The sequence below is a fragment of the Odontesthes bonariensis genome, chromosome 23, assembly GCF_027942865.1.
Source record: "Odontesthes bonariensis isolate fOdoBon6 chromosome 23, fOdoBon6.hap1, whole genome shotgun sequence".
In the NCBI taxonomy this organism is placed as follows: Eukaryota; Metazoa; Chordata; class Actinopteri; order Atheriniformes; family Atherinopsidae; genus Odontesthes; species Odontesthes bonariensis.
Genome location: NC_134528.1, coordinates 11,153,050 through 11,178,160, shown reverse-complemented (window position 1 = coordinate 11,178,160; position 25,111 = coordinate 11,153,050). Strand labels below are relative to the sequence as shown.

General features: G+C 43.5%; 1 protein-coding gene across 3 annotated transcripts in view; it reads left to right on the top strand.

Annotated features, from left to right (window-relative positions):
• aatkb (apoptosis-associated tyrosine kinase b) overlaps positions 1–24,327 on the top strand; it is a 74,068-nt gene extending 49,741 nt beyond the window's left edge. For all 3 annotated transcript variants that reach the window (XM_075458291.1, XM_075458292.1, XM_075458293.1), the window contains 12 exons: positions 1,260–1,401; positions 8,124–8,203; positions 9,065–9,183; positions 10,046–10,133; positions 11,811–11,944; positions 12,721–12,805; positions 13,859–13,980; positions 15,254–15,403; positions 15,514–18,964; positions 20,390–20,516; positions 20,599–20,805; positions 22,869–24,327. In XM_075458291.1, coding sequence (XP_075314406.1) covers positions 1,260–1,401; positions 8,124–8,203; positions 9,065–9,183; positions 10,046–10,133; positions 11,811–11,944; positions 12,721–12,805; positions 13,859–13,980; positions 15,254–15,403; positions 15,514–18,964; positions 20,390–20,516; positions 20,599–20,805; positions 22,869–22,897 — 4,734 coding nt within the window. In that variant the 3' untranslated portion in view covers positions 22,898–24,327. The remainder of the gene's footprint in view (positions 1–1,259; positions 1,402–8,123; positions 8,204–9,064; positions 9,184–10,045; positions 10,134–11,810; positions 11,945–12,720; positions 12,806–13,858; positions 13,981–15,253; positions 15,404–15,513; positions 18,965–20,389; positions 20,517–20,598; positions 20,806–22,868) is intronic.
• The last annotated feature ends 784 nt before the right edge of the window (positions 24,328–25,111 follow it).

Here is a 25,111-nt window from a genome sequence, read left to right as displayed (position 1 = left end):
AGTTACAGCAAAGAAGAAGTCAAAAGTCCATGATACAAGGTTGGATGGGGCTCCAACTTAGTTCAGTTACAGTGTGACATTAACCTTTCAGCCCCTCCTGCTTCCATTTTTTTTACATGTTTTAGTTGTGCAATAAGAATTGCAACAGTTTTACGTGAAGCAAAATGTTGCCAGTAACATTTGAGGAGCTGTAATCTTACAGTTTTTTTTTAATGAAATGCAAAATTTTGGCAAATTACAAAGTCAGATGGAGGCCGATAACAAATGTTTGGACTCGGAAAGTGTGGTTGAATTACACTTTGTGAGCCTGTTATTGTGAAACTGCAACGTTTTGCAATCTGGGCCGACGTAATATTTGGCGAGACTGGGTTGAACCAAGAAATAAGACAAAGATATTTTAAATCCGTCTTACAAGAATGTCCAAGCCAAGACAGACAGCATGTTGGACCAACTGTAGTTATGGAACAGCACACATGCAGTATGTTCACATAAATTAATTATTTACTAAAGCGTTTCCTGAAGAATAAACTGCAGAAGCATCGCGCTTAAATACAAACCTAAAGTAAACATATGAATGTTTTATGATCACAGTTTCTAAAGGTCAAAACAGGGGAAATTATGGTCAATCACAGCATTTGTAGTAGGATTTGTATTATTCTAGAGAGACCTGATTGAGTTTAATTTGGAGCTGATACCAAGCATTGGGAGCAGCTCTTTTTCTCTCTAATTCAGCAGGTTTCGTGTGGACAGATAAAACTAATGAGTCTTTAGGGTAAGAAAATTAGCCGAAGAACACAGTTGTGTAGGCGAGCTGTGAATGAACCAAGAATTAAAAAGAACTGTTATTATAAAAGTCTTTAACTAAAACTCGTTTGTCCCTCTTAGATAAGTCAAATTCCATGTCAGCTGTGTCCAGAGCCATTTTATCCTCTGTCAGGACCTTTTTTTAAGGGTTCACCATCAGTTTTTGGTTTAGCTGTTGGTGCAACAACCAAACAGCAATTCCTCGGCAGAGTATCATCAATATGAAGTATTTTCCCCAAAGTGTCTTTGTTTCTTTTGTTGAAAAACGGGCGCGGTGATGAGATCATACTCTTGATGACGTAGTGCAGGGCTGATGTTTGCTAGTTTGTTTCACCTGATCATCAATTTCTACTTTATAATTCATGTAAAAGAGGTGTTGATAAGTCTAACGTGTAAAAAAAGGAACCAGTTTAAAGAAAGTAGCCCGCTTTAAACTCTGCAATTGTGTTTTTCAGGAGTTCAAGAATGTGGACGGGGACGAGTACCATGCAGACATGTCCACTCTGGCCTCGCCAGCCTCCCAGGGCAGCCCGGACGTCTACGTCCTGCCACTCACCGAGGTGTCCCTGCCGACCGCCAAACAACCCGTCCGATCGGGTGAGTCAGCGTTCGCTCCAGCTCATTGCAGCCGAATCTTTTTTTAAACTCTGCCGTTTGCAGTGCTGCAGCATTTAAATCCTGAATGTTTAGATCACACAGAGAAGAGCTGAAAAGGTTAAAGATGGACAATGATTTTAATTCCCAGTTTTGTGACCGATCGAATCTGTAAAACCCCCTACAGTATATTTAAAGAGATTTACACCCTCACCCTGCTGTTGAAAGGGAACAAACGTAAGATGGATCGGCTGTCAAAGAATTTCCAATCGTTATATCATCTGCGCCGGCTGTGTCAGGGGTTTCTGATTCATTTCTCTCGGCCTTTGCTGACGCAAACCTTGCAACAGCTTTGCAAAAAGAACCCGAATCCTTACACATGCGAGTACATTTCGAGCATGTGAGAGCAATAGAAGAATGAGCGAAGTTGTGTGTCCCTGGAGCGAGCACCACCCTGATGCTGGTCAGCTGGGCCTCCACCTATCCCACAATCCCTCGCTGCAGGTCCCAGCAGAATGAACTCTTTAACATTCTCCCACAAACATCTGCTGCTTGCATAATAGCGTCCAGGCAGCCGGCCTACACTGCTGCTCGTTGGTATGTGAGGCATGCAAGAGCACAAAACCCCAGTGAGAATATCCCTCTTTCTCTCTCTCCTCCTGCCTAAAAGGAACAATGGCTCTTGTGTGTTAATGAGGTGATGCTGCCCGATAAACTTATGACACCCGAATGTGGGGACACTTGATGGATTATGCCCACGCAGACACGGGACGGCGTCACGGCTCGAACAAAAGAATAAATACGATAAAAAGATAGTAGATCGAGTATCTAGTGATGCTGATGAACTTAGTTTTTATTTGTCGAAGCATTAAGCAGCATTACTCAAGTAAAAGTACTGTTGCCTTGATGAAATTTTACTTAAGTAAAAGTAAAAGTACTGATGTAAAAATCTACTCAAGTAAAAGGAAAAAGTAGCTAATTTAAAATGTACTCAGAGTAAAAATTACTTCTTTTTTTAGTTCTTTAAAAGCAGGTTGTTCAACCACAGCAAATGGATGAAGGCCTTCACAAATGAAGTTAATAAGAACCTTTTCAACTTTTGCTTTGCTTGCTTGGGTTTTTTTCTGGTTCCAGGGTCAGTGTAGACCATACTCTTTGGTTTCATTTTAAAGAGACCCAATAATAGAACAACACTAGAAGATTTTTTATTAGCCAAAACTTAATAGCTTTTTGGTGCATTTTTCAATGTGTTATAATACACTCATAAGCTATATTAGCATAAATTTGTGTGAAATTAAGGAATGAGTCAAATTTTATTGCTTAAATTTAAGCTTACTAGCTTACTACCAAGTTAGCTAACGTTAACTAGCACTATAAAGCTGGCTGCTAACACTGACGTTAGCATACCATCATTGAGTAAAGTTATTTATTGAATGGATCAATGATTAATTGCATGTAACGTTATTTAGCTTCACGTGAGGTTATCTGACCTGTACGTGCTTACGCAGGTTGGAAGCAGAGCTATTTAAAATGTAGTGAAGTAAAATACTTCCAACAATATTTACTTAAGTAAAAGTAAAATTACTGATTTTAAAAATTGCTCAAAAAAGTACAAGTAGGCTACACAAAGAAAAAAACTACTCAATTACAGTAACAAGAGTAAATGTAATTCGTTACTTTCCACCCCTGGCATTAAGATATCAACAAAATAGGGTAAATAATTTTAAAAAAATAAGTTAAATTTGATTTGTGGTGCTCATAAAAAGAAAGGTTTTAGAGAACAACCTAAACCAAAGCCATCTGCATACATTATTTGAGGGTAAGAGAACATATTTATTCGAGTAAACAGAGCCTATAACCCATTCTTTGTCCTTTTGTGAAAAATAGAAACCATATGGTATTACAGCAGTGGCAGTCGGGGTTTCATTACTGCACCTCCAGGACAGCCTCGCCCAGTGACACCATCAGGGAATATCGGCTTTTGTTTTCAAAGAGAAATGGAGAGAAGAAATGGATTCATTGCACTTTAATGCTTAGAACTTTTAAAGTTTTCGTAAATTCTCGGGTATTTTCCATAATTTTAACCACAGTTTCTGTGCAGTTTTAAATTGCTTTTACTGGATGACAAAATATTCAAATTAAAAAATGTTTAACATTTATCAACAAGGCAAAGAGATGATAAAAGACAAAGAAATTATAATAGAAATAGAAATACTTTATTGAAGCAGAACGAAGCAGAGAGAGTCTCATGCTTTTAACACATGCAGATGTGAGTCTCGGATTTCTAATCTCTAATGTCTCCGGGGAGCTGAATGTTTTGCAGCCATGAGTAACTCTGGCAGCTTTCATACATCCTTCACATCTCTTCGCTCATCCCGCTGCACACTGAGGCTGTGGGTGGAGTCTTAATGAGACACCAGTGCTACGGGAGTTTGGCTCAGGCCGAGGCCCAGTTTGGAGCCGCCCTGATGCAGCTGTTCTGCGCTGCAGGCTGCACTGTGCAGACTGACGGAGCCTCACCCAGTCAGAGGAGACCTGAGAGCAGCCGTGCACACACTGAGAAATCTGAGCACAAAAAACAAGTTGATCTCTTTTTGTTTGTGTGCACACTCAAAGCGGATCAATGCACTTCAAGGCGATTTCAGATCTATCGACCGCTAAATTGATACCATTTTCTAAATGAATTACTCAACATAGATGGGCGAACATCATGACTTTAAATGATCGTCCAAGAACAGCAGCAGGATCCTGGAGCTGGGCTGAGTGGGATGATGGGAATTCTTGGCTCGGAGTTGTTTAGTTTCTCTAAATGCATCTTTTTAAAACTTCCTGGGTAATTTAGGGCTTACAGGTCAGAGACGGTTTAGAGCAGCGGTCTCAAACTGATCCGTGAAAGGGCCGGTGCTGCTGCAGGTTTCTGTTCCAACCTCCTGTTCTGTTCAATCAACTGAACTGTCTGCACTGAAGGTCTTAAAGGGATAGTTTGTCTCTTTTGACATGAAGCTGTATGACATCCCATATCAGCAATATTATTTATGAACATTTTCTTACCCCCTGCTGCGTCCTGTGAGCCGAGTTCCAGCCTCGTTTTGGTGTTGATGAAGGTAGTCCGGCTAGTTGGCTGGGGTTTAAAAAATAAAGCGTTTTGCTTCTCAAAACAATATGCGTTCAAAAGAGTAATACATTTGCATCACAAAATCGTTCTCCAGGAAAAAGTCAGACCTCACAATCGCTTGGCCCTATTTTCTCTCCCTTCGTATCACTGCCTGCTGTGCAGACCGAGCAGCAAACACCGTAACAGGCGCATCTGTCGGCAGGCAGCAGCAGGCAGTGATACGAAGGGAAAGAAAATAGGGCCAAGCGATTGTGAGGTCTGACTTTTTCCTGTTAATTAGCTTGAGAAACCAGTTCTGCTCGTCATTCCCCACAAAAACGCTGATCTGTTGCTGACAAACCTAACTCAACCTGTTGGCTCGGGAAAACAATTACCGGTGGAGTTTTTCTTGGTGTTAATCCTGTGGTGCAGCATGTTAAGACCGATGCAATCATCTCATTTCAACAATGACCAGTGAAAACTAACATTAACCGAGAGCAACGCACATCGGAAGAGTTGCAAACAAGCAGAACCGCTTAGAATCAGACGCAGATAATCAACTAACAACACAGGCAGCCGTGAGCATGACGGTGAACCCGTTTACCACTTAGAGTTGTAAAAATATGCTTAATTAAATCTGTTTTTACGTTGGTGTAACGACACTTTTAGTATCCAGTTTAACTGCATTCAGGGTTCTCCTCGGTTTCACCGTTCAGCACCATGGACAGCACATCAGTGAGGCGATTATTCAGTCATTTAAACCTAATGTGTAACGGCGAAGTTAAGGAAAACATTTTGAACTCGCCTAACTGCCAGCTTTCACCATAGCCCACAATCTGTGTCCCTCTGTTTCTGTAAAAGGCTGCAATTTAGGAGAATTACAGCATCTCGTTTTCTCGGTTTTCTTGCTTTTCCTATTAGGGACCTCTGGAAGAAGGTGAAATTCTACGTCCTTATTCTCATTTGATGCGTCTCATTCTCTTGCTAAAAGCACTTTGTTACAGTGTGGAGAAAAATAAGTAATAATCACATTATTTTTTAATGGTCGTCGGAGGTCCCAGGACATCTTGGATTTGCTCCAATCTAATCATCCGTTCACCTCCTCCTTGCTGCAGCTTTCCGTTAAACTAAATATTTAAGATGTGCCAGTCAGCAGTACATTTCCTTAACTCCTATAAATCCACATGCAAGAAGGTCGGCTGCATAAAAAATCACCGTCTCAGCCTCTCAGACACCAACTTGTCACCGCGCCTCTTTATCACAGTACATCCCACAGTACAGCCTACTAGGGCTGGGCAACGATTAAAATTTTTGATCTAATTAATCACACGATTTCCCTGATTAATCACGATTAATCGCATTTGTACGCAAAATCCCAAAATGAATTCCAAAGTAGTGTATAGCTTTTAGTATTTAGTTTTATTTTAAATGGGCTGCCATATGAATGAAAGTGCCATAACATTTGTTGTGCAAACACACTTTTAACATCAGCATCTTTCTGTAGTATTTATGTAGAAGCCTCGCTCCACTGTCTGTTTCCTTGAATGACTTGCTGCTATCAGTTGTGTGTTTTGCCTTTAAGTGATATTTTAGACTGGAACTACTACGCTGAGAAGACAATTACACTTGGCAGTGTTTACAGATGACTTTGGTTCTTTCGACTCCGCCGTCTGGAAGAACTTTAAAATGAAAATGGCCGAGTAAAAGTTCCGTACCCTTCTCCATGTTTGGTGGATCCGCCGATTACTTTCTTTTCCGGTTCCGCAGCAGACAGCAGCAGATGGCCCTGTGCTGCCTGTTGTTCCCCCTCTCTCTGCCCCCTGCTTCCTGTCTCTATGACCTTTCCTATCCATTAAAGGCACAAAAGCCCCCCCAAAAATGTTTTAAAAAAAATTAAATGTAATTTAAAAAAAAAATAAATAAATAATAATAATTAAACGATAAAATATTTATCGATGCTAAATAATTAACGAGTTAACTCGCCCAGCCCTTATCAGCACCCATTCGTTTCAGCTCAGTTTGATTTAGGGCCACAACAAACTTCAAAGATGCGGTTTATCACAATTGAATTCAATCAAATGAAGTTGAATCAATACCAAATTAGTCCAATCCCCCAGTGCTGAGCGTGCACAAGGTGACAGTGGGGGGAAAAACTCACTTTTAACAGGAAGAAACCCTCCATCAGAATCAGAACCAGGCACAAACTGTTTGGAAATCTGGCTCGTATTAACTCCTTGAGCCTCGTTTTCTTTCAGAACGTGTAATTTTCCTCCCATTGTTCTCTCAGCTTTATGAATAGCTGAGGTAAACATGAGGCTGTGGGTGGAACCCACTGCCAGCAGCACCAAACCTCTGTTTATCCCTGTGTCATGGAACTGGGGGATAATAGCCCCAGTGTGTACAGTAACTGGTCCTAACTGGTGCCGTGCTGCCCTATGCAGCCACACAATGGTGACTATTCTCCCTTTGGGCCGGAGAGAGTGTGAGTGGGTGTTAGGAATGACCAGTCTGGGGACGGGGACGGGGACGGGGACAGGGGTGTCCAATATGGCCTCCACACAGTGACTGGACTGTGTGGCAGTCTGGTGGGAGGACGATAACGCCACAAAGACTGGCCTGTTCGTCGCTATATGGCAAGAATCTAAGTGTCATCGCAAGAGATGCAGTGAGGGGAACAAAAAAAAAAGGGGGATGGATGGATGGCGAGGGGCAGAGGAGGGGGTGTTGCAGTCTGTCCGTTTCATTTGGCTGAGCTGGGACAGGTCAGGACAGGACGATCGGGCATGTTCATCGGGGGATGCTGACAGCGACGCATCGGGGAGCTGGAGGACAGGCAGACGGATCGGTGCCAGAGATGGCTCGATATAGAATAACACATAAGAACAGAGTCGGTTTTGTTTGCTCGTGGGCAATGAGCGGCGTTCACTGGCATGTTGGGATGTTTCACTTTAGAGATGGTTGACAGCGGCTGATTGGACTGAAGATGGATTCTTCAGGAGGCATTTAACGAGCTGGAAGTGGTGCGTTGTGTCTTTTATATGGTATATACATAACTTAATGATATGTTTATGGGTTTGTTACATGTATGGCGAATAGAAACTAAAGCTGTGTCTGTGTGTGGAACAGAGCTGCTTTGTTGTTGGAAGAACTATTATGAGAAAACGTGCCCAGTTTGTGTCTGTCAGCACGAATAAATCTTTTTTTCTGGTTCATATTTTGCCAAACAATCCAATTCTGTTCAATTTAGTTAAATTCTGTTTATTTTGGGCCAATTTACAATGACATTAACCTCAGGGGACTTTACAATGTAAACAAGTCCGATTAATGGTGATCTGAATGGGTTGGGATGCAGTTTTAAATGCTTCATGTTATTTGTTTACTGTGTTTAACCCATTAGATTCCCAACTTCTACATGTAATCGATCAGCACTGGCAATCACTCGAGCTCGTTTGCGTGGTGAAATCCATCAAAGTTAATGACCTCGCCTTTCTATTGTGTAACACTGCGGTATCTCAACCCTAATGACCGTTTAATTAGTGCAGGCGGTGCTGAGCGACACGGATTCATGTGGAAATATGAACATTTCTACCACGTTTAGTGTTTTTTAACAAAGTTTGTCCTTGTGTTGCAGTCCAGCTCCTGAAGTCCACAGACCTGGGCCGCCACAGTCTCTTCTACCTGAAAGAGATCGGAAATGGCTGGTTCGGGAAGGTAAGCACACGGTGGCTGTTCAGAATACAGTTTGGTTAAAAAATGTCCGACCTGTAATGTCTGAGCGTGAAATTCCAGCTTGAGCCTCTTACTTTGATCCAGAGTCTTAATTTTCTGCTGCTTAAATCAAATCAAATTTATTTGACTATAGCACATTTCATGTACAAAACAATTCAAAGTGCTTTATTATAAAATAAAAGCATTGCAGCAGGGAGTGGAAGAAGCATTAGAAATACATAAAAGAATATAAAGAGAAACAAATAAAATAATTTGAATGAATTTAAATGAAAAGATATTGTGCAGATTTCATGCATAGACACATGAGAAAAGAAATATTTTTAACCTGGAGTTAAAAATGTCTCCATTTGGTGAAAGTTTAATCTCCACTGGCAGTTTGTTCCACTTGTTTGCAGCATAACAGCTAAATGCTGCTTCTCCGTGTTTAGTCTGGACTCTGGACTGGACCAGCTGACCTGAGTCTTTGGATCTAAGAGCTCTGCTGGGTTTATATTCTCTGAACAGATCACAGATGTATTTTGGGCCTAAACTTAGTTCTCAGAGAGGCGTCAGTGCAGGCAGAACCGTGTGGTCCACGCTTATCCAACTATTTAACATGTTGTCTTCTCTTGTTCTCCCCACTCCCCTCGTTCCTTTGACTCCGACTCATACTTTCCTCTCATGAATACACCTCCGCCCTCTCCATCCTTGTGTATCTTGACTGGGTATGTCCATCTGTATGTGTTCATTCTGTGCCGTCTCTTGCATGACCGCTTCGTGTCTTTGTCTCCACGCTGACTGGGTTTGTTCGTGCATCCGTGTGTGTGCTCCTGTATGCATCTGTCTCCACCTGTGCTGTTTCAGGTTCTGCTGGGGGAGGTGAACTCGGGCCTAAACACCACACAGGTGGTTGTGAAGGAGCTCAAAGCCAGTAAGAGCGTGCAGGACCAGATGCACTTCCTGGATGAAGCACAACCTTACCGGTCGGTACACCTTTAAAACTTTAAGACTCGATTTAACTACTCGATTTTACATCTAGAACTTGAGGCTCACGATATATTGTTCTGTTGGATGAGTTTCATGAAATTCTAGTTCAGTGATACTTTTTTTTCACAAGAGCCACATTGGCAAAGGGAAGAGCCACTTTTACCACAACATACTAAAGTCCCCTTGTGTAAATATGCATTTCTACATATGAAACATCCCACAAAAAAAGAAACAACACAGCCAATACATGTTCAACTAAGACCACATTTACCTTAATACTGGGATGAGTGGAAGCTGACATGCATGTCCTTGACTTTCTTCATGTTGTATTTGTAGTTTGTTGTTGTAATCATAGTGAGACATTCAGGATGAGCATGGTTTTTGTGCTGGTTTTTGCCCTTTTTTAATTAAAAACTGATCCATTGTGCCTGCATCTCGCGCTGGCTAAAGGAGCTAGCGTGCACTGCGGTGAAGTGTGACGGTGGTTTAAGTGGGCTGCGTTGCCAGGTTTAACAGTTCCCCCTTTAGGAAACACCATTAAGCCTTAATTAATACTTAATAAAAAATACTTAATACTGTGCTGTATTCACTGTATGTTATTTGAAAAAAATGTATTGTTATTGTTACCATATTGTTATAAGCTACTATGTGAGTATGAGCCACCAATTAAAGCTTGAGGAGCCGCACAATGAGTATCTCTGCTCTAGTTGATTTGTGTAATCTTGCTTCCTGCTGTAAGGTGAGAGCTGAGGAATGTTTTCAGAGCCCTAAACAGAAAGTAGATGCGTCTAAAATAAATGTTTAATTCGGTGTGGAAACGTAAGGGTCCTAAGATCTCCCCCTGTTCCTGCTCCTCAGCGCTCTCCAGCACCCGGCTCTGCTGCAGTGCCTGGCTCAGTGCACAGAGGTCACCCCCTACCTGCTGGTGATGGAGTTCTGCCCCCTGGTGAGTTTCACACACTCAGAGCAGCATGAACAAAATAAATCAGTATTGAGTATTCAGTGCTGTGCAAAAGTCTTGAGCCACCCTTCATTTGTTTATATATTGCCAAGAAATAATATAACACCGTATATAAAGGTTAAAAAACAGAGTTAGTTCAGTTCTGAGCAGCTTTGAAGTGAATATCTGCTCTGAGCTCCTTTCTCCTCCAACACAGCCTGAACCCTCTCAGACCAGCTTTCTGTCCTTTCTTTAAGGAGTCTTCAGGAATAGTTCTCCAGGCTTCTTGAAGGACATCCCAAAGCTCTTCTTTGGATGTGGGCTGCCTTTTGTTCCGTTCTCTGCCAACATGATCCCACACTGCTTCAGTAATGTTGAGCTCCGGGCTCTGGGGAGGATTCATCCCTCCATCAGACCTGCTGCCACTGATTTTCAGCCCACTTCTTGTGTCCTTTGGCACAGCTCAGCCTTTTCTCCCTGTTTCCCTTCCTTAAGAACGGCTTCTTGACAGCCACCCTTCCATGGAGCCCATTTCTGATGAGGCTTGGGCCAACAGCAGATGGATCAGCTGAAGGTCCAGATGCATCTCTCAGCTCCTGTGTCAGGTCTTTGCTGGAGTTTTTCCTCTCACTTTCAGATCCTGTTCATCTGCTGTAGATAGTTCTTTAGGCCTGACACTTCTTCTTCTGTCCTCCACTTGTCCAGTTTCCTCAAATGTTTTAAGGACACACTGCACACCATGCTGAGATATGCCAAGTTTTCAGCTAACAGCTCTTTGGGAATCACCTTGTTGCTGCAGAAATCCTGTTTTCTGTCTGTCAGACTGTGTTATCTTTGCTGTTTTTCACACATGCAGCTAAAGAAATGGGAACAAATGATGTGTCTCTGTGACAGGCTGGGAACAAAGTGCCTAAAGATCCAATTTAAAATGGCTTCTTTGCTAAGTTGTCTGTTCTGTGTGGACACAACACTGGCTCATCCCTTGAGTTAGGAGCCTTTTTTCTGCCTGAATGGTTCATAGGTATGAGTTAAGTGGCTTCATAAAGAAAAAAAAAATTGTTAAAAAGCAGAAAATGTCCAAAGAAAAACTCTGAAAGCTGGAGAACTATTGATGAAGACCATTTTAAAAGATTACATAAAGTCATAAAGTTTTGTACAACTCAACATTTTGACCAAATATGTCCTTGTAGTTGAAATCTTAAACGTTCAGAAATATGTTTTAACTACATATATTCTAAAATTGGTCTTTAATTTAAGGTCAGAATAACCTGCTATAACTGACATGACACCAACTGAGAACGGTGCTGTAATGTTTGGCAGTTACATCCTTCTTGGCAGCTGCTGTAAACATTTCCAGACTTGTTTTCTGCAAAGATCACTTCTTTATTCTCCAAGTGAAGCAAATGGATTTTATCTGATGAAAAGCATTGGGTTCACAGTTAAATTTAATTTCAAGATGACCTCTTGTGGGGAAATGGCAGCAGTAGTCGACGTGTGTTGCCAGGGAGACGTCAGAGGCGTTTTATCACTCAGATTCTTTGTCCATCTTCAAATTTGTTCTTCGTGCAGAATTACATGACTAGACAGGAAATTTTCAGAGGCCATAACGTGCAGAAAGTTGGCAAAGACTGCCCCCCAGTGGTCGGATGTTGTAGCATGCAGCTTTTTCTGGTTTCTCTCCAGGGGGATGTGAAGGGTTACCTCCGAAGCTGCAGGTCCAACGAGACCATCTCCCCAGATCCTCTGATTCTCCAGCGGATGGCCTGTGACATCGCATCAGGACTCCTGCACCTGCACAAACACAACTTCACACACAGGTAGTCACCAGTTTCTGCTGCTACACTGGAAAAAATGCCCCTCCAAAAATAAGTTTAAAAAAAAACAAGAAATACAAGATGTTTTTGCTTGAAATAAGGAAAAAATCTGCCAATGGAACTAGTGAAAATCAGCTTGTCAAGATTTCTTGAAATAAGATGTGATATTTAGGACTTTTGAGTTAAAAGTGATCTTGAAATTACCTTAAAAACCTCTTCAAATGAAAAAAAAAAAGCTTGTTTCATGTGAAATGTGACTCAAAACAATTTGTTTTCAAGACTTTTTCACTTAACAAGATATTCAAGATGTATTGTATTAAAACAAGTCCCTATATCTGGCTGAAATGGTACTTGTTAGGCAATTGTGTCTGATATTAAGTGTAATGAGATACTCAATGAGAAAAATATACTTGGTAAGATTTAAATTTTTCCCAGTGTAAATGTATAATGATCCCACCGAGCACAACTCCGGCTTCTGCCAACGTTGGATTCTGCTCCTCGGTTACTTCCTGAAACAATATCCTGGTGCTGCCCGAGTGCTGCTTTTAGACTCCAGCATCAGTGATTTTGTTGCAGGCGGTGACTCCTCTTCTCCAGAGTGACAGACGGGGGTCTTCTTCTCAAATACAGCATGTTGAATCAGGCCGAAAGAGTCGTCATTTCTGCACGAAGAGCTCTGAACCGTCTTAAGATGCACGGCGACCCTCCCACATGTTGTTTAAGTGTGTTTCTAAATGGCGAGGTCGTGTAACAGCTGTTTGTCCCCGCCCTGCCATCAGTGACCTGGCCTTGAGGAACTGCTTGTTGACTGCCGACGTCTCGGTGAAGATTGGAGATTACGGACTGGCACACACTAAGTACAAGGTAATTTATTTCACTGCAAACACATGAAGTGTTTTTTGTTTCATTTGTGGATCGAAGCTGAAGGCATTTAGGCAGGGGTGGAAAGTAACAAATTACATTTACTCTCGTTACTGTAATTGAGTAGTTTTTTGTGTACTTGTACTTTGAGTAATTTTTTTAAAAGTAAAATTTAAAAAACATTTTTTTGATTTTTAAAAAAAAGTAATTTTACTTTCACTTAAGTAAATATTGTTGGAAGTATTTTACTTCACTACATTTTAAATAGCTCTGCTTCCAACCCGTGCAAGCATGTACAGGTCAGATAACCTCACGTGAAGCTAAATAACGTTACATGCAATTAATCATTGATTCATTCAATTTATAACTTTACTCAATCATGGTATGCTAACGTCAGTGTTAGCAGCCAGCTTTATAGTGCTAGTTAACGTTAGCTAACTTGGTAGTAAGCTTCATTTTAAACAATAAAATTTGACTCATTCCTTAATTTCACACAAATGTATGCTAATATAGCCATGATATGCGTTGACAATTGCTTATGAGTGTATAATAACACATTGAAAAATGCTCCAAAAAGCTATTAAGTTTTGGCTAATAAAAAATCTTCTAGTGTTGTTCTATTATTGGGTCTCTTTAAAATGAAACCAAAGAGTATGGTCTACACTGACCATGGAACCAGAAAAAAACCCCAAGCAAGCAAGAATATCTGACTTGCTGTCAGTGGGTGGAACCAAACGTGTGCCGAAAGGAAAAGTTGAAAAGGTTCTGATTAACTTCATTTGTGAAGGCCTTCATCCATTTGCTGTGGTTGAACAACCTGCTTTTAAAGAACTAAAGAAGTAACTAAGTAACTTTTACTCTGAGTACATTTTAAATGAGCTACTTTTTCCTTTAACTTGAGTAGATTTTTTTGGTACTTTTTCCACCCCTGCATTTAGGCACCCCGTTTGCAGCTATCAGTCTTTAGACTTCAGAACAAGAACACTTTTCTTATCCAGAAGTTTACATAAAAAAAATCCAAAGATGGATAGTTAATAATCCCCCCCCTCCGATCAGGATGATTACTACCTGACATCGGATCAGATGCACGTGCCGCTGCGCTGGATCGCTCCGGAGCTGGTGGACGAGGTTCATGGAAACCTGCTGGTGGCTGATCAGACCCAACAGAGCAACATCTGGTAGGATCCACTTAATGTTTCCATAAAGCTGGGTGTATATACACTTTGTACCCAGGGATCTTTGGTATATATAAAACGATGATCCCACTTTGCACTGAGAGAAGTTTAAAGACAAAATTCTGACCTTATCAGAAATGTAGGATGACCACCTCCCAGTTGCAGCGCTTCTGTTGATCACATCAGTTAGTTTGGTGACCATGATAAACAGAAGCTTTATCCAATCACCCGTGTCTTCCCAAATAGTTTCTGCACAAGTATACATCAGACGTTTTCTCCTAAACTTAACCCAAAACCCTCAAACAGAAAGCTGACAGTGGCTTAAACTTCGTTGCTTTCACCGCCGATCTCTCACTGGTAACTCCAGTGAAATGTATGAAAAGTTTAGTCAAATTCAGCATCATTTCTAAAAGTTTCATGCAAATAAATACATCAGATGCATCTTAAAGAAAGAATTATGATTATTTTTTTTTTATCTGGGCCAACTCAAAAATCGACACCACTTCAGCAATGTAAAGCCTGTAAGGCAAGGCAAGTTTATTTGTGCAGCACAATTCAACTACAAGGTGATTCAAAGTGCTTTACGGATACATTAAAACAGTAGAAATAAAAAGCAAGATTTAAATTTTAAACAAAAAAGAAAGAACTAAGAACAATAGATCAAATCAGATAAAAGTTTTGAAACTCAAAGCTTCAGATTTGGAGCTTTATTCAGCTGAAAATAGGTGCGTCTTCAGCCTGGACTTAAACACACTGAGTGTTTCAGCTGATCTGAGACTTTCTGGGAGTTTGAATGCAGCTTCTCCATGTCTGGTTCTGACTCTGGGAACTGATAGAAGACCGGATCCAGATGAGCTGAGGGGTCTGGAAGGGGTCTGTAGATAATTATAGAACATAATATATACATCACACACCTTCAGGTTGAGTATTTATACTTTCTTTGTTTAACAGGTGTGATTAGATCCCGTATTATAATAATAATAATAATAAGACTGCAGTGTGTTACAGCTGAGGTCTCAGATCACATCAGGATTATTGGGGTGGTCCGTGGCGTAGTGGGTACGGCGGGCGCCCCATGTACAAGGGGCTGTGGTCCTCGCATCAGACGGCCCTTTGCTGCATGTCGTTCCCCCTCTCTCTGGCCCCTGCTTCCTGTCCATTAAAGGCATAAAAGCCCCCCCCCAAAAAAAAACAACAAAAAGAAATCAGGATTATAATTTAGAATTTGTAAGAAAAGTTTCAGGCTCTGTTTAATGTTGGCGGCTTCTCGTCTCAGGTCTCTTGGTGTGACCATCTGGGAGCTGTTTGAGTTGGGAAACCAACCCTACAGACACTACTCTGACCGACAGGTCCTGACGTACGCTGTGAGGGAGCAGCAGCTGCGACTGCCCAAGCCGCTGCTCAAAGTGTCGCTGGCCGAGCGCTGGTGAGTCGCACACAAAAAAAATAAATCCATTCCACTTCTACTTCTACAAATTCCCATTATTATGTTCAATCTGCAGTATTTCCCTCTTATTTGAGCTTCGGTCTCCTCAGGTATGAGGTGATGCAGTTCTGCTGGCTCCAGCCTGAACAAAGACCCAATGCTGAGGAGGTCCACTTGCTGCTCAGCTACCTGTGTGCAAAGGGGGCCAGTGAGGCAGTGGAAGACTTTGAGAGGCGCTGGAACTTGATGCGTCCCAATGCCGGATTCAACAGCCACCGTGGTGCCACGTCCCGGGACCACCCCTCCTCGACCTCCTCTTTCCCTCTGCTGGAGCATTTTTCAGCTGGTGACGGCTACCACTCGGAGTCTGGAGACGACATCCTGACAGTCACAGAGACGGCCCATGGCCTGAACTTTGAGTACAAGTGGGAGCAAGCCAGAGCGGATCAGCCATACAGAGCCCCCGACTCCTCGAGCACTTTGGGTCAAGCCAGCCATCGTTGCCAGGAAGCGTTTTACCCACCTGGGGGCATTGTTGGGGGCTGCCCCATGGAAAGCCTCAACCATGGAGTTTCTCCTTACTATCAACCAAAACACCTCCATCCTCCCAGCGTGCTGCCTGTCCTCAGCGCCCACAGCCCCTCAGTGAGCAGTGAGTACTACATCCGCATCGAGGAGCCGGTGGACTGTAACATTGACCCGGACTACACCATGTGCTCGTACAGCCCGGACTACCAGGGCAGCAGCGGGAGCTTCCTGACTGGGAGCGCAGACTCAGGAGAGTGCATGGCCTGCCCATCACAGGCTACTAAAAGCATGGATCCCTACTGGTCTGCAGACATCCACAAAGCTGACATGTACGACTCCAACGACTCAAGCCCAGCCATCTCCCTGACTATGGAGCCCCTTTTAGGGCAAGTGGCAGACAGCAGCCCCATCCGACCCTGGGAGTCCAGTCACTATGTGTCCTACAAAGATCGAGACGGGGGCTACTACTATGAGCACTCCCCACCTTTAGGGATAGATCACTACCTGATTGGAGGAGAGCATTCTGGTGAGCATCAGGAAAGCTGGGGGTCGAGAAGCCTTCGTCAGGCTTTGGGGGAACTGGAGAACCCACTCGGTATTTCCCCATCTGTAAACAGTCCACCTCAGCAGGCTTACAGCAATCCATACCTGGAAAGCAGTCAGACCTGCATCTTGGGGAAGACCATGACGGGGGGCTACTATGACATGATGGGCTCTCTAAGGAAGACCATGCCCAGCCACACCAGGCACCACAGCCACTCTGTCAGCATCAACATGGAGGCCGAGGGGGCTCTGTTCATCGGACACAGGGACAGCGAGTCAGAAGAGGAAGAAGACGACATATTTGTTGAGAGACACACCTGCAACACTTGGCCTTCGAAACACCGTCACAGCAGCGTCGGCCACCACAGACGGGCCAGCCACAGCTGCAGACAGGACAGCTATGCCGACTTCCACTACACGATGCCAAGTACAGACATCGAGGACTCCTGGCCGGACGAGCACAGCCTGGCCTTCCACGCTCTGCCCAAACCCATAGACTATCTGGAGCCGCAACAGGCCAAAGATAACAGTGCCTGCCTCAATCTGAGTAAACATCATGCCGTGGTGCCCTCGGACAACTGCAACGCCTATGTGTACCTGTGCCATGAAGGGGAGACTCAGCTGCCGGCATCTGGAGAGTGCTGCCACTCCCACTTTGTTGACCCACTCACTGGCTTGTTAGTGAGAAACAACAGCTACTGTCCCGGCTACGGTCACAGCAGCTACATTAGAGATAAAGCCTTTGACGTGCCAAGCAACGAGGAGATGATTAATCTATCACCGGCTCCAGGGGGGCCCATTGTGTCCAAGCCGACCCTGAAAAAGTGTGAAGACTCAGAGGAACAGTGTGTTGATCTCACAGCTGATGAAACACCGTTTAAAGAGAAAAGGGAGGAAGCAATCAAAGAAAATCTAATCATGCAAAAACCGCTCGAGCCCAGAATAGAAGAGGTGACCCTGACAATGACTAAAGCCACTCCGCCTCCTCCTGACAACATGCATGTGATGGTGACCGTCACAGATCCCCAGTCGGAGCTCAGTCCCACCGCCGACAGCGGCGTGGACCGCGGCGACTCCACCGTAAGCCTGGTTGACATCCTCGACTGCAGTGATGAAGACGATGACATCACCGATGTTACTTCGGGTATCTTTGCTGACGAGTCCAGCGAGCTGAACGCCTCTCCGGCCATCAAGTCGCTACAGAAGCAGGTAGGAACTCCCGATTCCATGGACTCCATGGATCTTCCATCAGCGACTGGGTCTTGCGAAGGCCTCAGCCCTGCGTCCTCCCACCCTTCCAGCTCGCCTAAAGCCATGGACAGCGGCTACGATACCGAGAACAACGAGAGTCCCGAGTTTGTCCCCAAAGAGTCTCACGAACCGCGGTCACAACCTCAGGGAAAGCCTACCCTTGATGCAAGCCTGGAGGAAGACGAGGATGAAGATAAAGTGGAGTCCACGGGTGGTGAAGATTCAACCCTAGAAGCCTCACAAACAGACGACCACAGTCTTTTACCACTAAGTGAGGAGACTCCTTACAGAGACTCTGCCTACTTTTCAGACTATGAAAATGAAAGGCAAAGTCGGGATGAGGAGGAAGAACTCCAAATGGGAGCAACGGATGAACAAAATGATGGAAAGGAAAAAAAGGCAGAGAAAAGGAAGAATGAAGGAGAGGAAGAACTAGAGGATGCTGTGGCGAGCAAAGACTTAAAACTGGAAGAGGAACATGTTCTAGAAGAGGAAACGAAATCCAGTTCTCCTACAGAGATGGATGAAGACTTAGAGGAGCGGTGCCAGGTTGGGGCACCTTCAGAGCCCCCTGACCCTGCCTCCATAACAGAAGGGGTGCTGGATGAATGGCCATCCCAGGAAGAGAGCTCATCTATGGGGGACTGGGCAGCTGAGGTGGTGGGGGCCATGGAGGAAGCTCTCGGCGCCCTAAACGGTGATTGTGCCTCCAATTTCAAGGTAGATGAGGAGGAAACAGAGGACGTGAAAGATTCTATTGGAGCTTCAGAAGAGACGGCGATTGAAAGCGTTGAAAACAAGCCATCGGGGATATCCAGCGACATCCCACACAGCTTACCCAAAGACGAGGTGGCCTTGCAGCACACAGCAAACGCCAGACGCTTCTCTTCTTCATCCCCTCCACCACCATCCACCCCTCGGCCCCCGCTCCCTGCAACAGAAGGCAGAGCATCCCCGGCCGATGGCGAGGAGGCCGACGAGGAGGATGGCGACACGGACAGCGACGAGTCTGACGAGGACCTGCGGACCTACAGTGTGCAGGAGCAGAGCGGCGGGGAGGAGAGCGAAGACGAGCCCCACCCGGTGCCCATCGTGATAAGTGACGACAGCGAGGCCCACAAACTGCGAAGCCTCCTGAAGATGCCGACCACGCTGACCGCAGAGCGCCCGGAGGAGCTGGGACACAAGACGAAGACGGTGTCTTTCTTTGACGATGTCACCGTCTATCTGTTTGATCAGGTGAGTGGATGGAAGATTCTACCTCTATGATAAACATCGTGGGTTTAAAGTAAGGTGGCAGGAAAGATCCTTCAGGCCTCAGCAGAGATGAAAATAATCGAGTGTCGTTATAAAAGCTGCGGTTGCAAGGAATTGTGGGACAGAATTATCCCCTTTCCCTCGTAAAAGACGGCCCAGTGTTTCATCTGCTAGAGGAGATCATTAAGAAAGCATCAGAGCTCCTTTTCTGAGCTCATTTCATGTCATTTCATCCAGTTATGAAGGTTCCTCAGCAGAATTTCACCATTCGACCGTAGCATATAGCTTACATTGAACATTTTTCTAAAAGTTCCTTCTCTGATTCCAACATGTGGGACGCTTATCTCAGAAACAGATGACATATGTCATTTTCATTTAAACTTTTCATTAGAAAGCGCTGAACCGATCATCCTGATTTCATGAGAACCTTAAAGCTGCAGTCGGCAGGTTTTCAAAATTGCGAGTCTAAAGTCGGAAAATTCGAACTGATACAACTTTCAGGTCCCTCCCCCAACCTCTAACAAGCTCCGAATCGCCCCCTCAAACCCCTCCCCCCTCTGTGGAGGTTGTGCACGTGAGTTCACACCAGTGTGAGCGCACACAAGCTGGGGCAGACTCACGCTCAGCAGCGTGTGCACAAGCTGTGATTGACAGGTAGGATTCCTCCACCCTAACTTGATTGGTTAAAAACAGCCAGGAGCGCTCGATTTTTGCAAGCATGATTACAGGCTTCAGAGGGAGCTACAGATTTCGTTATTTTTCCTAAACAGCCTATTTAATACTCTACTTCCAGAATCCCATGAGAGTTCAAGCTAATATGACTAAAAAAAAGTTGCCGACCGCAGCTTTAATTTTATAGATTAATTCCAACCTGCTGAAGTTTTTAAACTTGAGATTTTGTACTATAAAGTGTTGTGCTTCATTTAAAGGTTAGGTTATAAATCATAAATGGCTGAATGGATTTGTATAGAAATTGGTTGGTAAGATCTACGGTTCATTGATTCATAAAATTTGGAAATGGATGATTGATGTGGGGACGGCTTATTAAATCAAACGTAATTGCACATGTGATGTTGATAAGTCACTTTCACACTCCTGCCATGGCCAAACTATGGAAGCCCGTTTCCGCCACTTAATAAAAATAAATTTAGAAATACTAGCTCATAATTTTGACTTAGTATCTCATCATTGCGACTTGTTATCTCATAATTATGAGATAGTATTTCTAAATTTATTTTTATTAAGTGGCGGAAATGGGCTTCCATACCAATTGGACCAAATCTGGATATATTTCGATGTGTTTCTAAGAGATGTTTTGCCAGTTAAACCTTTTCTGCTTCTCCCAGTCATCAAAACCAGTTATTTCAGCCATGAATGACTTTCTTCTTCTATCGTGCTTACCACCAGGAGAGCCCAACTAAAGAGCTCGCTGACCACGGCTTCCCTTTAGGGATGGAGGGTCAGAGCTTGGGGAGAAAATCCCAGGAGAGGCTCAACGCCTCCGATGACTCAGATGGGAACGTCTCAGAGGAGAGTGAGTACACGTTTAACTTTAACTTTAACCCCGTTAAATAAGATTAGCAGATAAGAAACCATTACTCACCGTCTTCTCTCAGGTGCAGCGTTCGAGTGGGAGGACGACTTTCCCCTCCTCCCTCTGCCAACGTCTTCGTCTGCAGCCGACTCCCCTCCGGCCCGCTCCGTCACCAAAGCCCCGGACCCCAAACCGGCCGTGCAGTACTCCCGCTTCACCGTGTCCCCGTCCAGCGTTTCCCGCTTCTCCATCACGCACATCTCGGACTCCGATATGGACTCGGCAGGAGGTTGGTCACCTCAACAACAAAGCAGCTCATCTTGAGTTTCTTTATACACATACAAACAAAAATTTTAATTCAAATATGCAAAAAAAATAAAAAAATGGAGGAACAAAGCAACGCGTTACCAAATTCAATCACATCAATTCATAACCACTGCTTTTATTTCTCAGCCTTTGAAGAAAGCTCTAAACCTGAAATAAAAACCATTCGAGAAGTTAAACTTTTGCCTTTTATTGTAAACGATTAACTTTACTCTTGAAATAAACAAGATTCTTGTTTGTGCCTTGAAAATGTTGAGCCTCATGAGAATGATTATCAAAGCAAAGTTTTAAAAGTAATCAAAAGATCAGGATTAAGATTGACTCAACCAGTCCGAGGGAGCCAGCTGCTGCTGATCAATGCTCTGATTAACTGATCATCAGTCAGTGTGAGCGCCTCTATAAAAGCAGAAGTTCAGGTGTGTGTTAACACGATGCCAAGGAGGAAAGACATCAGCAATGATCTCAGAGAAGCAACTGTTGCTGCCCATCAATCTGGGAAGGGTTATAAGGCCGTTTCCAAACTATCTGGAGTCCATCGTTCTACAGAGAGAAAGATTATTCACAAGTGGAAAACATTCAGGACAGCTGTCAGTCTTCCCAGGAGTGGACGTCCAGCAAGGTCACCCCAAGGTCATAAACCCAAGAGCTACATCTCAGACTCTGCAGGCCTCAGTTAGCATGTTAAAGGTTAACGGTCACCCCAAGGTCAGAAACCCAAGAGCTACATCTCAGACTCTGCAGGCCTCAGTTAGCATGTTAAAGGTTAACGGTCACCCCAAGGTCAGAAACCCAAGAGCTACATCTCAGACTCTGCAGGCCTCAGTCAGCATGTTAAAGGTTAAAGTTCATGACAGCACAGTTAGAAACAGACTGAACAAGTATGGCTTGTTTGGAAGGGCTGCAGGAGAAAGCCTCTTCTCTCTAAAAAGAACATGGCAGCACAGCTTAGGTTTGCAAAGCTGCATCTGAACAAACCACAAGACTTCTGGAACAATGTCCTTTGGACAGACCAGAGCAAAGTGGAGATGTTTGCTCATAATGCACAGCCGCACGTTTGGAGGAAACCAAACACAGCATATCAGCACAAACACCTCAAACCAGCTGTCAAGCACGGTGGTGGAGGGCTGATGATCTGGGCTGGTTCTGCAGCCACAGGACCTGGGCACCTCGCAGCCAGTGAGTCCACCATGAACTCCTCTGGATACCAAAGTGTTCTAGAGTCAGATGTGAGGCTAAAGCTGGGCTGAAACTGGCTCATCAACAGGACAAAGATCCCAAACACAGCAGCAGATCTACAACAGAATGTGTGAAGAAGAGAAGAATCAACAACAACGGTCCAGTCTGAGTCCAGACCTCAGCCTGACTGAGATGCCGTGGTGGGACCTTCAGAGAGCTGTGCAGAAACCAGAGCTGCAAACCTCAATGAGCTGAAGCAGTGCTGGAGAGAAGAGTGGGAACAAGATTCCTCCAGAACCAAGAGAGAGACTGAGAACGTCCCACAGGAAACCATTACTTCAGCTGACTGCTGCTCAAGCTGTTTAGTTCACTTAGTTTTTTTAATAAATAAATAAATAATGACAGTGTAACATATTACATGCTGTTCTTAGCGGGTGTTAGAAATGGGTTAAAACAACCTTATAAGGACTACATAACTTTTTAAAGATGAGACTTAGTTATTCAGTCGTCTGAAAAAGGATACGCTCTCAATTCTGAGCTCAACCGGCTCTCATCATGGCTGCCACTTAGTTAAATTACCTGGAAGTATCTGAGATAGGAACCAACATGAGCAGAAACACCTGAGATACCTGAGCTATAAAATGAGTCCTTGTAAGTTCTTGCTGACAGCTTGATTTATTTTCGTTGATCTGGAGTCAAAAGGTTAATTTAATCTCGTCTTATACCTGATCTCTGTCTGGAAATCTGGAGTTACTGAAAGTCAACCCTTTCTTGACAAATGTCCAAACATTTGGGGAGGAGGGGGAACACTGATGCACATTAATTTCTTCTGTTTTGTGTCTCTTTTTGTAGGAAGCAGTGAAGACGGAGAAAAGGAGTAACAGCTGTGGACATGTGCTGCCTCGCTGTGACGACAGCTGGGCCTACTTTAGCATGACTTCAGATATATTTCCACGTCAGGTTTTCACAACACAAGACAGTGCCTCTTACCGCCTGAAGACACTTTCGAAAGCGCCGTCTTACCACAGCGTAGGACTGGCCTAAACAGTTAAAAAAAGAGAATGATTAATATAGGAAAACGTCCAGATCAATATTTACTGTATAAACATTCATTTGTGAACCCGGGGGAGAGCTGTATGTTGGACATATTTTTCTGGCTCAAAGAGACAAAGTGGAAAGGACAGACCCCTTGAAAAGCATCACATTTTCAGCCTCTTTAACTTTTTCATCCACAGCTGGGAGTGTTCGTCACTCTCTCATCTTACAGAAACAAGACGATTAAACCGTCACCCAGTAAAAGATGGCAAACTTTCTGGCTTTTCAACAAAGGATCAGCACTTTGAACAAGACTGTACAGCTCCACAGACTTTGTACTTTTTAGGAAATGTTTTACTTGTATTAATGAACATGACGAATCCTTAAAGGTATCACAAGTAATATAAGGTTAATATTTGGCTGGTTCAGAGACTAAGGACATGCTCGTGTGAAAGAAGGAAGCAAAGTGACTGTTAAAGGCCGTCTGCTTACCGAGCTGTTGAGAAAGCAGTTGGTCAAACCTCAGCAACCCAATAATTTGTGACTTCTTTCTTCGTTTATGACCACTACTGTACTGTTTCACAACTTCCTGCTATTGCAACAAACCCCTATTTACTCTAAGAATCAACAGCATTGTCACTAGAATGAAATTAAGTGAGTCATTCTTTAAAAGAAGCAACGCATGGTTTCAGGTAAACGAGAACACACTATTTTTGTAAGGCCGGAGCGAGCAGACGGTATCCATGCATCTCTCGAGGTATCGGATAAGGATTCGAATACTGCACATTTTCTGCCTGACATGAGAAATGGTTATTAGACATAATAGGATTGTTGTTTTGGTTGATCCTGACAAAGGTACTTCATCACATTGATGCAAAGATCTTGTAAATCCACAATTGCCAGAAAGTTGTAATTCTCACCGATTTGCATCGAGATCCACTTCTACAGCTAGAGAAAGCTCTCATTGTACTTTTTTTTCTTCTTTTATTTTTGCCAGTGTGTCATTGTTGCCTTACCCTACAGGTAAACAGGTGAAGCTGCATACTGACAACAGTGTTTTAAGCCTGTTGTGTTGTATGTAGAGAGGTTTGAGCAAATGTGCTTCTGTGTTTGTAAATCGGCTCATTAAAGCAGAACTTGGTCACTTGAATAAAAATCCCTTCATTACCTTTGCTGAATCACTACTTAGTCACAGATTCATGTGTTACTGCGAGACTTGCCATGTCTAAGAGTCCCATGTGCCTGAGTGAAATCGACCAATTAGAGCTGGGAGGAGTAAGGCGAGGCAAGCTTATATGTATAAAATCATTAAAACATAAAAATAATCATTAATTCAATTAAAAGTGAAGAGTACAGATTTCCAGAACACTTCCAGGTGACAAACGCATGGATCAGTCTCTCTAAGTCTGCCAGAATCAAAGGAATAGTGTCTAAACCAATGTTTTTTAGATGGTAAAAAGCTGCTGATGTTACTGATTTAATGTGGCTGTTAAAGTTCAGGTCTGAGTCCAGTATTACCACCAGATTTCTAACCTGATTATTAGGTTTCAGAGAGAGTCTCAAGGTGACTGATAACACTTTCTCTTCGTTTCTGTGGGCCACAGACAATGATTTCAATGAGTTTAGCTGGAGAAAACCGTTTTGCATCCACACACTGATCTGTTCGATGCAGCGACACAACGTATCTACAGGCCCATGTTTTCTGCCATCAGTGACACGTAGATCTGAGCGTCATCTGCATAGTTGTGGTAGGACACATTATAGCTGCGCATTAGCTGGCCTAATGGAAGCATGTACAGATTGAACAATAGGGGTCCCAGGATTGACCCCTGGGGAACCCCACAGAGTAGAAATGCTATCGATCACCAACCTGATCTCACAACAGAACAGAAAATAGTTGGTATAAAATGCGAAATGTTACCATTTCACAAATAAGATGAAAATAAAATGAAGGATTATGTTTTACTCTCTTTGTGAGTTAGCATGTCGACTTCCTACAACTCCAAACAAACACTTAAAATGAGAAATGAGGGTCTCGTTGGAGAATTCTGGTTCGAGCC